Source organism: Poromitra crassiceps, assembly GCF_964638095.1.
Source record: "Poromitra crassiceps genome assembly, contig: HAP1_SCAFFOLD_281, whole genome shotgun sequence".
Classification (NCBI taxonomy): domain Eukaryota; kingdom Metazoa; phylum Chordata; class Actinopteri; order Beryciformes; family Melamphaidae; genus Poromitra; species Poromitra crassiceps.
Genome location: NW_028152119.1, coordinates 220,810 through 234,806, shown reverse-complemented (window position 1 = coordinate 234,806; position 13,997 = coordinate 220,810). Strand labels below are relative to the sequence as shown.

Sequence of the window (13,997 nt, the reverse complement as noted above, 5' to 3'; positions counted from 1 at the left end):
ACACGTGTGCGCACTGCACTTTCTCTCCACACGCGTGATTACAAACAGCTTTGCAGCCTTTTACAGGCATATTAGTGTGTAGTAGACTCCAGTTGCAGTATTGGCCCTGGAATCAGATGTATTTTGACTACAGCATCCAGGCAATAATAACACCGAGGTACATTTCCGAGACCTGGCTCTCCGCGGAGAGCCAAATTGAAAGCATCTGCACAGTGCGAACGACGTCATGGAAAACACATTCCCTCACAGCGCCCTCTTTAACTCCTCCGTGCATAACACAGGACAGTGTTGGAATGAACCAGCTCCGGCGTAGAGAGAATCCCAAAGGCACATGAAATGCTTTTAGGTGAGGTTCCCCTTAGCCTCGGGGCTGCTGGGGTGAATTTTGCACACACTAGCTCTGCCGCTATAGCGACCAGCATCCTAAACCACAAAGCTATAACCTTAAGATTCACTGTAATGTGGAGAGGATGGAAGCTGACCCCAAATCAGCGTCTGGAGTCCAAAGTGGCATGTTTGCCAGTCTCAGCCTTCCTCTGTGGCTGCACTCAGAACTGTGGATATTTCATACTGTAAGTGAGTGAGGCGGGGAGGCACAGGGACAGGTTTGTTGTTGTGAGGAGTCGCCTCTCACTCTGAGAAAATCCAAACAAACTGGCTGGGGCCATGTTAGAGGATTTCAGACGTGTGGTTTCCTGTCTAGAAAAAAAAAGAGAGAACCAGAGGGCTCGACTGGGCAGTGAGCTGGATGGCCTTCCCTCCGTCCTCCCTCCTCCTCCTCCTCCTCCTCCTCCTCCTCCTCCTCCTCCTCCTCCTCCTCCTCCTCCTCCTCCTCCTCCTCCTCCTCCTACTCCTCCTCCTCCCCTGATTCCTCCCGCTTCTGCTCCTCCCAGCCAAACTTGCTTCCAATAACTGTCTTGCATTTATAGTTGCTGATACTGATATTATATTATATGACCAGGGTTCATATGCAGGCCTTTTGAAAATCTGTAAAAAAAAATATGGGACATGAGGCCATGAAAAGTATTGGCATTATATAAAAAAGTCTGTAAAAGAATCGAACATCACCACCATCGTTCAACCTTTGAACCTCATTCAACCTTTATTTTACCAGGCAAGTTAACGAAGTTATTGACAGGTCAAAAAAACACGGGAGCACCAGAAACATGCGGCAACAAAAAGGCATCGCATGGCGCACACCTGTAGACGTTCCGTTTATTTGGACATATTTCACATATTGTGATTTTTGTTATTGTGAAGAAAGATCTTCAGCTATAGAGTGATATGGCATAGTTGAATCATACTGCCTAGCTACTATTGGTGGAATACATCATGTGAAGAACTGTGAGAGAAAAATGACCAAAACCAAACACAATCTTCAAATTAAAAAAAAATTAAGGTCTGTAAAAGTTTGGAATTTCAAAATGGAAAATGTGTAGGAATCCTGTTATGTCACGCAGAGAAACTAGACGAGACAACGTGTTAATGACTCATTTACAACTCATCAAACACAGTGGAGCACCAGTCCGGGTTTTCCCAGTGTGCCATGTTGTGTCTGGACATATACTTTTACAGGTCTTCTTTTATTACTGCGGCCTCAAAAATAGGACCATAAACACCGCATCGGCATCAACTTTCACTGCTTTCCAAAACCTTAGCTAAGTTCGCAGACACACCGCCTCTTAAAATATCAGAATCAGACATAAACTATAAAGAGACACAATGTGTGGTTGACTGGGTCACGGTTTGGGGCAGTCTGCGTTCTGCAGGCCAGACGCTAACTTTAGCCTTCAGATGCTTATAGACATTCCTCAGGGAAGAGTCAGGTTCCTCTGCTGTGCTGAGACGATTGCTTCACCCCGTAGCAAGATGCTGATATAGACATGCAAACAAAATGAGAGTTTTATTTCTTTTCATTATGGGAAATGAATTGTTATATGTGTATGGTCTTCATCCAAGAAAAGTGGAGGTGGAAAAATACTTTTCTTTAAATGAATGCCTTGAGTCTGCTTTCACAGAGCATATAACCTTAGAACTAAAACTATAATAAACTATACAGATGTTACAAACATACTAATCTAATGTGTAACTAACTACAATACAACTTTCTCTGTGCTCTCATCCTGCTTTTCTTCCTCGTCACCCTCCTCATCCTCCTCCTCATCTTAAGTCTTCCCTTTCGATCCCTCAGAGGAGCCCCAGGTGGTGTCGGTCATCCTGGTGAGCCTGGTCCCCCTGCTTCTCCTGGCTGTCCTGGTCATCACCTTCTTCTACATCTACCGGGTGTACCGCCAGCGCCGCGGCGGCCCCAGGCGCAAGAAGGGCCCTCTGGACTTCAGCGACGGTCGCGCCATCATGATGGACGACGAGGGCTCGGACAGCAGCTCCACGCACGCCAACAACCTCAACCACAACACGGAGCTGCTGCCCATCGAGCTGGACGCGCAGGTGGGGAAGGGACGCTTCGCCGAGGTCTACAGGGCCAAGCTCAAGCAGGGCTCCTCGGCCGGGGAGCAGGCCTTCGAGACGGTGGCGGTGAAGATCTTCTCCGACGAGGAGTACGCCTCGTGGAAGAACGAAAAGGACATCTTCTCCGACGCCGACCTGAGGCACGAGAACGTGCTGCACTTCCTGACGGCGGAGGAGAGGAAGCTGCAGAAGCAGTACTGGCTCATCACAGCCTACCAGCCCCGAGGGAACCTCCAGGAGTACCTGGTGAAGCACATCGTCAGCTGGCAGGACCTGTGGCTGCTGGGGGGCTCTCTGGCCCGTGGCGTGGCCCACCTGCACAGCGACCACACGCCCTGCGGACGCTACAAGGTGCCGATCGTGCACAGAGACATCAAAAGCTCCAACATCCTGGTGAAGAGCGACCTCACCTGCTGCCTGTGTGACTTCGGCCTCGGTCTCCGCCTGGACAACTCGTTGTCAGTGGAAGAGCTGGCCAACAGCGGGCAGGTGAGCCACCTTGTCTGGGAAAGCTTGGCTCAAAATATGTTTCACTTGGTCTTAGGGTTGTCAAAAGTATCGATAGTATCGATAAAAGTCAATACTAAATTTTTTGAAACGGAGACAATACTCATTTGCAACTGTATCAATATCAGCAGTGCTTTCTCTTAATGAAAAATCAAACATACCACTGATTTGTCCCTCCCTGTCATTGGTGGGTATCTTTTGCGTCAACAAGTTCAAAGTATTCTGATAGGCTGATGACTAGAGCAGGGGTAATCTGCTGTGTTATGATAGGCTGATGACTAGAGCAGGTGTGATCTGCTGTGTTGTAATAGGCTGATGACTAGAGCAGGGTAGTGTCCTCTCTAGAGAGAGAGTGGCGTCAGCGGAGGACCAAAATGCGAGATTCATTAGCCAATGAACAGCCAGGAATGGGTCTCGCACTACTTTTGCATGCTAAAATAAAGCTGATAATGTACAATTTGATTCAAGGGGTGAAAAACCCTTTCAGAGTACAACACAAACTGTCTATTTTGCTGCAACTCGACAGTGCTGCTTAATCCAGGACCTTACTTCCTGGAACTCTTGAGAGTAAAAAACTGGTCCATTGGAGTGAATGGAGATGTCGGGACTCTTCCATCTACACGGCTCGGGAGCAGGGGTAATCTGCTGTGTTATGATAGGCTGATGACTAGAGCAGGTGTAATCTGCTGTGTTATGATAGGCTGATGACTAGAGCAGGTGTAATCTGCTGTGTTATGATAGGCTGATGACTAGAGCAGGTGTAATCTGCTGTGTTATGATAGGCTGATGACTAGAGCAGGTGTAATCTGCTGTGTCAGGTCAAAGTTTTTAATGAGTTTTATCAGGTCTAGATTATGGAGAAGCGTGCATCTGTCCGTCCATCTGTCTTTGTTTATTTTTTATGCCTCTTGATGTGTTTCTGTCATCCCGCCGCGTGGTATCGAAAATGGTATCGAGTATCGTTATGTTCCTGGGTATCGGTATCGAAGTAGAAATTCTAGTATCGTGACATCCCTACTTGGTCTTCAACTTCGGTCCACAGAGATTCCAATTCTCTCACTTGTTATGCTTAGCTAGTGTCCTCCCAGACATGGATATAGCCAACCCTCCTGCTGTATTTTCCTCACGTTTATCAAACATTGAAAAGGACACAAGAGAATTAGTAATGTGATCATCGATCAAAACTTTTAAATTTTTGACCCTCGTCACTCAGGGGACACCATCCATTAGTGTTTGTCTCTGATGATCTCTCAGCCACAGAGGAATCATGCTGATAGAATCAGTGTTGTAACTGTTGTTATGATGTCATTTCATTATCGTCACAATATAAACAAGACTTGATTGATTCTTAATGGAGGCGTTATGGTGATGTAATAGGCCGGAGTCGTTTTGGACTCTGTTATGAAAATGACTCATTATTATTACCCTTTGCTGCTCAGCACACCTAATGCATTGTAATGCCCCTGGTGCGTTTAGAGGAAGTGCCAAATGAACACGCATTTTCCAACGTGCTAATTATGTCAAGAGGAGTAATGTGTTGAGCGTTGAGCTACCTTTGTTTATCCAATTATAATATACAGTACATCAAAACATATTTTCCTCCAATCAATGTGACATGACATGTTACCACAGAGGGAAATTACCACCTGTCACTCGCCTAATGCTGGTAAATTGCTTTGACTGCTGCAGCGATAGTCTGCTGTGACTTGTAAGATTGTCTGGCAGCTACCAGCCATCGTTTAGGTCCCCTATTTTGTTCTAAAAATCGAGTTAGCTGTTAAAAAGTGGCAAACTCATTTTGCAATTTACCCGCCGCCACCACCGCCTCCTGTTCAGTTTAATGTTCATTAGCTTACTAAAAGACATTTAAATGGTTATAGACATCAAGGCTGAAATGAGGCTACATAGTGACATTTTAGACATTTATGTTTTTAGATTACATTTTCTGTGGAAAATGACCAAATAAAGCGTTATTGCATTATTTTGTGCTTCTCTGTTGCATATTTTCGATATTCACAACCTTTTATGCTTGGTTAAATGTGTACTGTAATAATGTATTACTGCTTGGTCTGAAACTGTGCTATACATACATCCCCGAAAGGATCCTGGGTTATATGAGAGCTAGAACTTTGAACTTTGAGAAATGATGTCAAGTGCTCAGGGGGACTGTCCCCTGAAGCCTCCTGCCCTTTATGCCATACAAAACAAAATGATACAATAAAACAAACAACTCTTTATCATATAAAACAATACTATACAATAAAACAAACAACTCTTTATCATATAAAACAATACTATACAATAAAACAAACGTCTTTTCTTTATGCCATACAAAACAACATTATACAATATACATTACATTACATTACGTCATTTGGCAGACGCTTTTATCCAAAGCGACTTACAATAGCACATTTTTGTCAGCAATAGAGCAATCAACTATGCAACACAGTCTATGACAGCTACAATTTCTGAAGGAATAGTGGTAAAGTTTAGTTTAGTTAGTGTGTTTTTTGTGTTTTTTTTTTTTTATAATAAAATAATAATAATAAAACAAATGTAATTTTTTCTCTCAGGTGGGGACAGCCAGGTACATGGCCCCAGAGGTCCTGGAGTCCAGAATCAACCTGGAGAACATTGAGTCCTTCAAACAGACCGATGTTTACTCCATGGCTCTGGTGCTGTGGGAGATCACGTCCAGGTGCAGCGCTATCGGAGGTAAGACGTGAGCGCACGCAGAGAGAGACGTGAGCTGTGTTGATTAGAGGCACAGTAGACCTGACAAAACGTCAAACTGTTCAAGGCTCTTAATTAGTTGTGGCAAAAACATGCCAACTGCAAACATGCATACTGCGGGAAACCACTTCCTGTGCTTTGGGGTTAGGGTTTTTAGTCAAGTCCTGTGATTCCTTGATGAGAGAAATGATTACATGGTAGGATTTGACCAGTGATGGTTTGTGGCGATATTTAACATGTTTAAATTGAACCATTTCCGGGGTGTAAAAAAAACCCTCAACTGCCACCGCGGAGCCCCGGGTTCGATCCCCGGTAACGGTACTTCCGTCTTTTTTTTTTTTTGAATGGCTAAATGAAATGTCCAGAGGAACCTGGTTTCATGTCGCTGTGGTGACGTGGTGTATAAGTCACTCAAATCATGACCTTTAGTTAATGGCCTAATAGAGATACCGTGTTTTCCTTAGTAATCACAGATCAGTCTGTCATCATTGGCTGGGAAGGAAATCAATATAAAAGGACATTGATGAAATTCCCCTCCGGAGCCTGTGAAAATATCCTCAGAAATAGTGTCAAAAGAAAAATGGCCTCCGCTGCTCGTTTTGACCTCGGGAGGAGTTACGAGCGCGTCGACGGCGCGAGCGGTTGGGCGAGCGGTGAGCAGGTTCACTCGGGGAGGTTGGTGGCAGGACTTACTGCGTGCGTCGTCCACGGCCCGTTCATCACTGTGGGAAGCCAGACCTAAAGGTGTCACACACACACACACCATCCATCTTCTGGATGTCTCAAGGATCAGCCTTCACTTAACTAATGTAGCGTTGTTCCTGTTTGTCATCCTGTGGCAAAAACAAGGCCAGGATATGTGCAAATAATAGGAGCGGGCGATTATCCGAAGGCAAAACCGCAGGGCCGTATTTCATGTCGACACACACCAGCCATTTGTTTTCACTTCCCCCAGTGTCTCTGTGGTCCAGTTTTGTTTGCTGGGACCGGTGCCTTCTCCATTGTGTCAGAGCATTGATTGAACGCTGAGTTTGGGCACGAACGCTTCTACTTTGGCTTTTTCCTGTTTTGGCCCTCATCGCTCCCCCTCCCCCCCCCCCCCCCAGTGGTGGCCCCCTTGAACCGTACCGCCGGCCGCGCTAATGCCGCCCAGGATCCTGGGAATGAAAAACATGGCCGGGTGACCCGGCAATCCCTCTTGCTTTTCCCCCCTCCCAGCTCCAAGAATACGTGTGGCCCCCCCATGGGTACACCTCCGCAAAGAAAAGAGTCCCATTTCCTGTTTTGCAAAGAGTGGCAGTCCCGAGACGCACCGTTCTCAGTGTGAATTGAGCTGGGTAGGTGTAGCTGCTCGTCTCCCATAGCAGAGGGATGCTCTGTGGCTAATGTCCCCTGGGAGCGGAGCAGACAGGAGACACAGGCGCAGGTGATGGACTCATTGGATAAAGGTTAGACTGGCTTCAATTGCTTTTCCTCTCTCCCAGGGATTTAGACGAGTGTTTGTGAACGAACAGCGGCGCTTTTCTTTTCCCCATTTATTTCAGTCATTTGTGAGTTCACGGCACGCTTACAACAAGTCATTCATTCCCTTACTGCCGACTTAGGTCTCTGCAGCCAGAGGCAGTGTATCGCTCAGAGATGGGCACTTGGACTTGGACTCGAGGCACACAGAGTGACTTGAGACTTGTCCTCAAAACACTTGAGACTTGACTTGCACGCGAGATTTGTGATTTGCGAACAATCTTTATTTTCTTCTTGTTTATTATGATTAGAGCCCGACCGATACTGGATTTTTGAGGCTGATGCCGATAGCGATATTAGGGGAGTAAAAGAATTCCGATATCGATATATTGCCCGATATTCTTATATTAATTATACACATTATAATATTACACAATGTTTTTGCAATGATCCCTCAAATATCAAACACTTGACAAAGATAACTTGACATGACTTGAGATATGTAATGTAGGCAGGATATTTTACAGCTTACCAATAAACTTTATTGTCCAAAGTGACATCAATGCAATGAAACAGTAAACTTAACTGGGGATTTAATAATTATAAATAACTAGAAATACAAAAACACAAATAGAACAAATATAAAATATTACTTGAATTAAGAAAAAATATCAAATATACACAACATGTTGTCTATGTCTTAAAAAATACAAAATATCTATGATCTTTATTTTATTTTTGATGTCAACTAATCAATGCTGATACTGTGTGCTAATAGATAAAGGAGTGATAATACAGTACATGCTTTGAATTCGTTAGCTTTAGCTATGCAGTGTTCTAAGCTGACCGGATGGCATGCAGCAGAGAGAGTTGAGACTTGACTTGGACTCCAGCTCAAAGACTTGAGACTCGACTTTGACTAGTGAGCATCTGCTAAATGGACATTATTTCCAGACCAAGTTTAAAATTGCATTTGCCGGAGGTCCTTGGGCACAAGCTACTCTCTATCTGTCCATGTCTTTCTCTGTCTTCCTCTGTCTGTTTGTGACTGTCTGTCTCGTCCTCTCTCTCTCTCTCTCTCTCTCTCTCTCTCTCTCTCTCTCTCTCTCTCTCTCTCTCTCTGTCCTCTGTCTCTGTCTGTTCCTGCCCTGAGGCAGATGAGGCAGCAGTAAATTACTCTCCCTCTGACTTGTACCACAACACTGTGTGTGCAGCACGACCATGCAGCAGTGCTCATGCCGACGGCGCTGTAGACAGACAGACAGTCAGGCCGGGCCTGGCTGGATTTACGGGGAGAGGGGGGGCGCCGCCCCGCCCCCGGATCAGAACAGGGCCGGATGGGAAGAAGCAGCTGCGATAATCCATGTGTTTTGGTTTAGTCTGCTCTCTTTCTCTGCTGCGCCCTGTCCTGTGTATCTCTCTCTCTCTCTTTTTCCTCTGTCTAACCTCTAGACTTGGCGTCGCTCCGAGACGAGTGGATGGGTGAAATCTGTAGTTCGTTAAGGCGGGGATCGGGGAAAATAAATCAAACGTTGAGACGTTCGCATGTTGAAAGGTTCAAAATGTTGGAACAAACACAGCCTAGCCTCCTACCTGGACGCACCCCGATGAAGGTAGAAGAAGGAAGAAGCCGCACTGAATGACTCGCCGATGGAGTGCGCTGGCAGAGACCTGCTATTGATTTGTGGAATCAGGGGTGCGGAGATGAGAGTGAAACCGATGTGTGTTGAGACGGCTACATGCTTTCACTCTGCTAGCGCGCTTGTTTTTCAATGACTGTTACCCAAGTGGCCACGCTAGCGTTCTGAGTCACCCGTGCGACACTGAGAGAGAGACCTCACCTGAGACCAAACATGAACACGCTGGAGCGCCCACTCTCTCTCTCGCTCTCTCTCTCTCTCTCTCTCTCTCTCTCTCAGTCTCACACACACACACACACACACACACACACACACACACACACACACACACACACACACACACACACACACACACACACACACACTCGGAGTGACACATCTCAGTGTGCATCATTCTAATGAGCGGTGTCTCTTGTTTCTGATGCCTGCCCCGCCTGCCTGTGAAAGACAGATGTGTGATCAGCGCACTGCGTCTCTGTCACTGTTTCCCGGCCGCCCCCGGTCTGATCTGAGATCTGCCAGCAGGCCAGAAGAAGAACACAGCCAGACAGTCAACAGATCCAGTCAGCCAGCCACGGGCCATCACTACGCTTCCTTTATCTTCCAAGACTCCACAGAGGGAGGGAGAGAGAGAGATCCACACATATGAGAGAGAGAGAGAGAGAGAGAGAGAGAGAGAGAGATGGAGGGAGAGAGAGGGAGGGAGAGAGAGAGAGGCTGGATTCCAAAATGTCCCCTGTATAATTTAGCTGGTCCAGATTTAGGAGTTGGGAAGACTTTGAGGGCGTTCCCCAGGCGGGTGGGGTTCAGTCCCAGGCGGGTGGGGTTCAGTCCCAGGCGGCGGGTGGGGTTCAGTAAGGAGGATCATGGTGCTGCGGTGTTGAATGTGGAGCTGCAGTAGGAGAAATGCCTTCAGTCCCCAGAGGGAGAGGTAGGACTAGAGAGGAGGAGAGGTTAGGGCAGCTGCTCTCCAGATGTCAGACCATCAGCCACGCCAGGACTGTGTGTGTGTGTGCGTGTGTGTGTGTGTGTGCGTGTGTGTGTTTGAATATCTGCGTGCTTACATGTCTTTGCTTGTATGCATAGGTGCACATGCATCCTTGCGTGTCACATGTAGTGTACATGTATGTTCTTGTGTCTGTGTCTGTGTCTGTGTGTGTGTGTGTGTGTGTGTGTGTGTGTGTGTGTGTGTGTGTGTGCGTGCGTGCGTGCGTGCGTGCGTGCGTGCGTGCGTGCGTGTGTCTGTCGATCTCTGGCAAATAATTTTTACAACCTGTGGGGGAACACAAAACAAGTGTCAGAGCCACCACAGCCTAATGGAAACCATCAGAGGAGACTCAGACAGGCTTATGGAAACAGACATTGTTATTGTGATCACATTACTAATTCATTACATGTTGAAGCTCTGCGAGGATCTGTTTCCCTGCATTATTTATGTCTTTAGGTGACAGGATTTCTCTTATTCCCCCGCCCCTCATTATGTAATATGCTTTCTTGAATTAATTAGACAAAAAAAATCATAATTTGGGAAGTGAACAGAAGATTGTCAAACAAAATATGTGGGTTACGCATGCCTGCTACTTTGCTCTAGTCTAATCATTTAAGATGGTTTGCCTGCTGCTCTTCCCCCTTTCTGTTTTGATCGTCTCAACTCACTAGCGAGCGTTGTGGTTCAGACCATTTGGCTCGCCATGTCGCCCGCGGTCTGATCACAGCTCCAATATACATCACTGAGCTCGATCCATGTCTGAGGTGGGGCTGCTGGAACCCACGCAGGTCAAAGGCCGATGCAGGAGGATCAAAACCAGGGTGAGACGTGGTGGTTAACTATCGTGTGCGATGCAGCAGCAGCAGCAGCAGCAGCGGGCCGTCCTGTGAAAGACATAACAGTCTGGCTATGCAGTCTATCGCCATGGAAACCTGAGCGGGGCGCTGTCAGAGACATACATCACAAAACCCCTGGAGAGAGAGAGAGAAGAGACATCCATTGAGAAGTTTCACAAGTGGCTGTTCTCGTCCGGCTGTTGCAGCTAAATTCCACTCACACACAGAGGGAATTTCTCTCTTGGCTGCAAAAGTCCCGAGACGGTTTCTGCAGGCACGCCTCACAACCGGCGTGCAAAAAAAGGTTTTACGGGGATAGAGTTGGGTAGATTGTTTGCAAACTATTGCGATATTCAGATCCTTTCCCAAAAAATTTGAATTTGATGGAAATAACATGGAGGACCGTGACCGTGGGCTTCAGCGGATTGTCAAGCAAAGACGATTCAAAGATTTGGCAGAGAGATTCAGAGGGAGTGGACTGAGGCTGGAGTCAGTCATAACTGAGAAGTAACTGCTGATTTTCTTCACTTTATTCTAAGTTCTTGAAATACTGTTTCTGGGGTTTTCTGGAGCTGTAGGCCAAAATTATGAAAAATGAAACAAATAAAGGCTAGAAATATTTCACTTTGTAATCTATAATCTATGAACGTTTCACTTTTTGAAAGGAATGATGGGGAAAAAAAACGAACTTGTTTTGATATTCTAATTTTTTGGAAAGGATCTGTATTATGTGTATTGATGTGATTTACTTGCTCCTTAGAGAAAATAATCCAAATGTTTGATCACAAGAAAGAAAAGACGGTTGGAATGATGGAGTGTGTGCTAGCATTGCGACATTGGCAGCTGGCAGCTGTGGAAAGACCCGATAGTGTGAGTTCCTCATTGTTACTGCGCTGAACTAGTTGCTTTTCAAAACTCTTGTGAATAATATGCGCTGAGTGACTTTTCCAAAGCGCTGCATTCCATTTCCTTCCATGCCCTGTGTTGTTGTATTTTCAACAGCTTTTGCTATTTCAGAGCTTCAATTCAGGCTTGCCTGTAAAAAGCCATCTTTCCTCTTTCGAGCAGCTTGACCCATCTTTCCATTCTGCGTGTTGACACTGCAAAGTGCACATGAGCAGTGCGATTCATATGTATTTCAGGATCCATTGTTTGGGAACGAGCCGCGCGTATAAACACGCTTTCGCAACAGTTTGCGAAATGGATTTGCCAGTCTAGCACACAGTTATTACACTCCCTCAAAACTGTCAACATCTGTCTCTTAAATATTGACTGATGGTTGAGTGGGGTGTATTTAAGCTTTCAGACTAAACCAGGGGAACCATGCTTGCAAGAAAAACAAATCAGGAAGTGTGAGCCTGTGGAGAGTCTTCTGTTGCATTACTCTGTCCTGCTGGCCTCCGATTCCTGTCTGTGTGCATCAGAACTTCCTCTCGTCACTGCATCTGTTCTGGTTCATCCTACAAAGTGATCACTAGTGGATTCTTTACTCCAAGATCAAAGTTCAATGTATAATTTGCTATTGTCTTGTGATAAAAAGCTAGTTGCATTTCAAACAGGGAAATCTATGTTTCTAGGCTCTTAGCTAAGACTAGACTACTATTAAAAACCATCAATGTATTAGGAATTGTATTTTATTTGATCAATCCTTACATCAGCTAAGAGAGATCAATCATCAATAACATGCCAGAAGCAATAGACCCTCAAATAAAATAAAATAAATCACCCATATAAAAAATAAATACCTCCACTCATTCAAATGGACGACTACCAAGCAGTAACTTTGGCATAAATTAAACCTACATGCCATAGAGCTAGGTCTAGAGCTATATACAACTTGCAGTAACGTCAGGGTTTTGTTGACTCTGAGAAAAGCATGCATTGTAACCACAGTCTGTACGACTCTCCTCATTGTGGATGAAAGGGGGAACTATATTGAGAAAAAAAAAGGAAAATATGACCCCACCCACTTAACCAGCTAAGTGACAGACCTCCCTGATCTGTCATTATCTGACTCTTATTGACAATAACAATCCATATTCTGTCCTGTATATTCCAAATGATCCTCTGTACAGACAAAACCAACAGAAAAGTTCTCCACCTAGTGGCGAGCTTGAAAACATTGCTGTGCTATCATAGTGTCAAATCGACTACAGTAGTCTGGTCTCTCTCTGCCGTGTCTAAACCTTTTGTCTGTCTTGGTCAGAGATAATTTTTTTTACAATATGCGGTGACTGACATACTGCTAATTCACCTCCCTGTCATCTTATACTTGCTGTACGTGTAAATCTGCTGCAACAGATACTTGACTTCAGCGTCACCACTCTTCACAGTACACTCACATGCTCCTCGTCAGTCCTCTTATCGCTATGCTAGAGGATCCAAGAGTAAGTTGTAGAGTCTACAACTTAAAAAAAAAAATACAACTACTCCACGCTTCAGAGGGAATTCCGGGAATTTCCGGGACCTTCACTGGCTTCCCATCTCGGCACGCATTAAATTCAAAACACTGGTTCTGGCCTACAGGGCAGTACACCAGACAGCTCCTCTGTACTTACAATCTTTGGTCAGGCTCCAAATCTCTCACCGTTCCCTCCGCTCCTCCACCAGCGCAGGACGCCTCGCCCCTCCTCCGCTACGGGGGCTCAAAAGTCGCTCATCCCGTTCGCGACTCTTCTCGTCCCTGGCACCTCAATGGTGGAACGAGCTCCCACCTTCGGTCACGACGGCCGAATCACTGCTGATCTTTCGGAAAAGACTAAAGACTCACCTTTTCAGGCTCCATCTGGGCCCTTCTTGAACTAACTTCTTTCTCTCTTAAAAAAAAAAAAAAAATCTAACTACTTACTAACTTAACTTTACCACTATTCCTTCAGAAGTTGTAGTTGTCATAGACTGTGTTGCATAGTTGATTGCTCTATTGCTGACAAAAATGTGTTATTGTAAGTCGCTTTGGATAAAAGCTTTACGCCAAATGAAGTAATGGAACGGAATGTAAATGTAATGGAATTGGAGTGCGATTTGTGGCTTTTCCCCCCGAGGATAGATCAAATCCATGTAAAGATAAATCGTTTTTTGGAAACTCTTGACCCCGGTTTCCAGACACTATCCTCCACGCCTCCGATGCTTTGAAATCCAGCCCTCGGTAAACTCCACTGCTGGTGCGTTGTCTTTGACAAGCACTCAGGATGCTGTTGTGTGAGAGAGCTGACACCAAGCCAGAGCTGCGTCGGTGGTGAGATACTTTCAGCCCGTTGACGCCGAGGGTAAAAACAAGTCGTTTTTATATAGAGAGTGTTTCTCTTCGGCAAAATCTCCCCCGCCCTCAGCCCCTCTGTCAGCAACACAGGAGCCTTCAGA

The 13,997-nt window shown here is 45.7% G+C and overlaps 1 protein-coding gene across 2 annotated transcripts in view; it reads left to right on the top strand.

Annotated features, from left to right (window-relative positions):
- Positions 1-13,997, top strand: part of LOC310770968 (TGF-beta receptor type-2-like) — a 34,241-nt gene that overhangs the window by 13,770 nt on the left and 6,474 nt on the right. Inside the window, exons 4-5 of one of the 2 annotated variants that reach the window (XM_083663656.1) lie at positions 2,171-2,958; positions 5,553-5,694. In XM_083663656.1, the coding sequence (XP_083519782.1) occupies positions 2,171-2,958; positions 5,553-5,694 (930 nt within the window). The remainder of the gene's footprint in view (positions 1-2,170; positions 2,959-5,552; positions 5,695-13,997) is intronic. The other variant, XM_083663657.1, reaches the window with a different exon arrangement.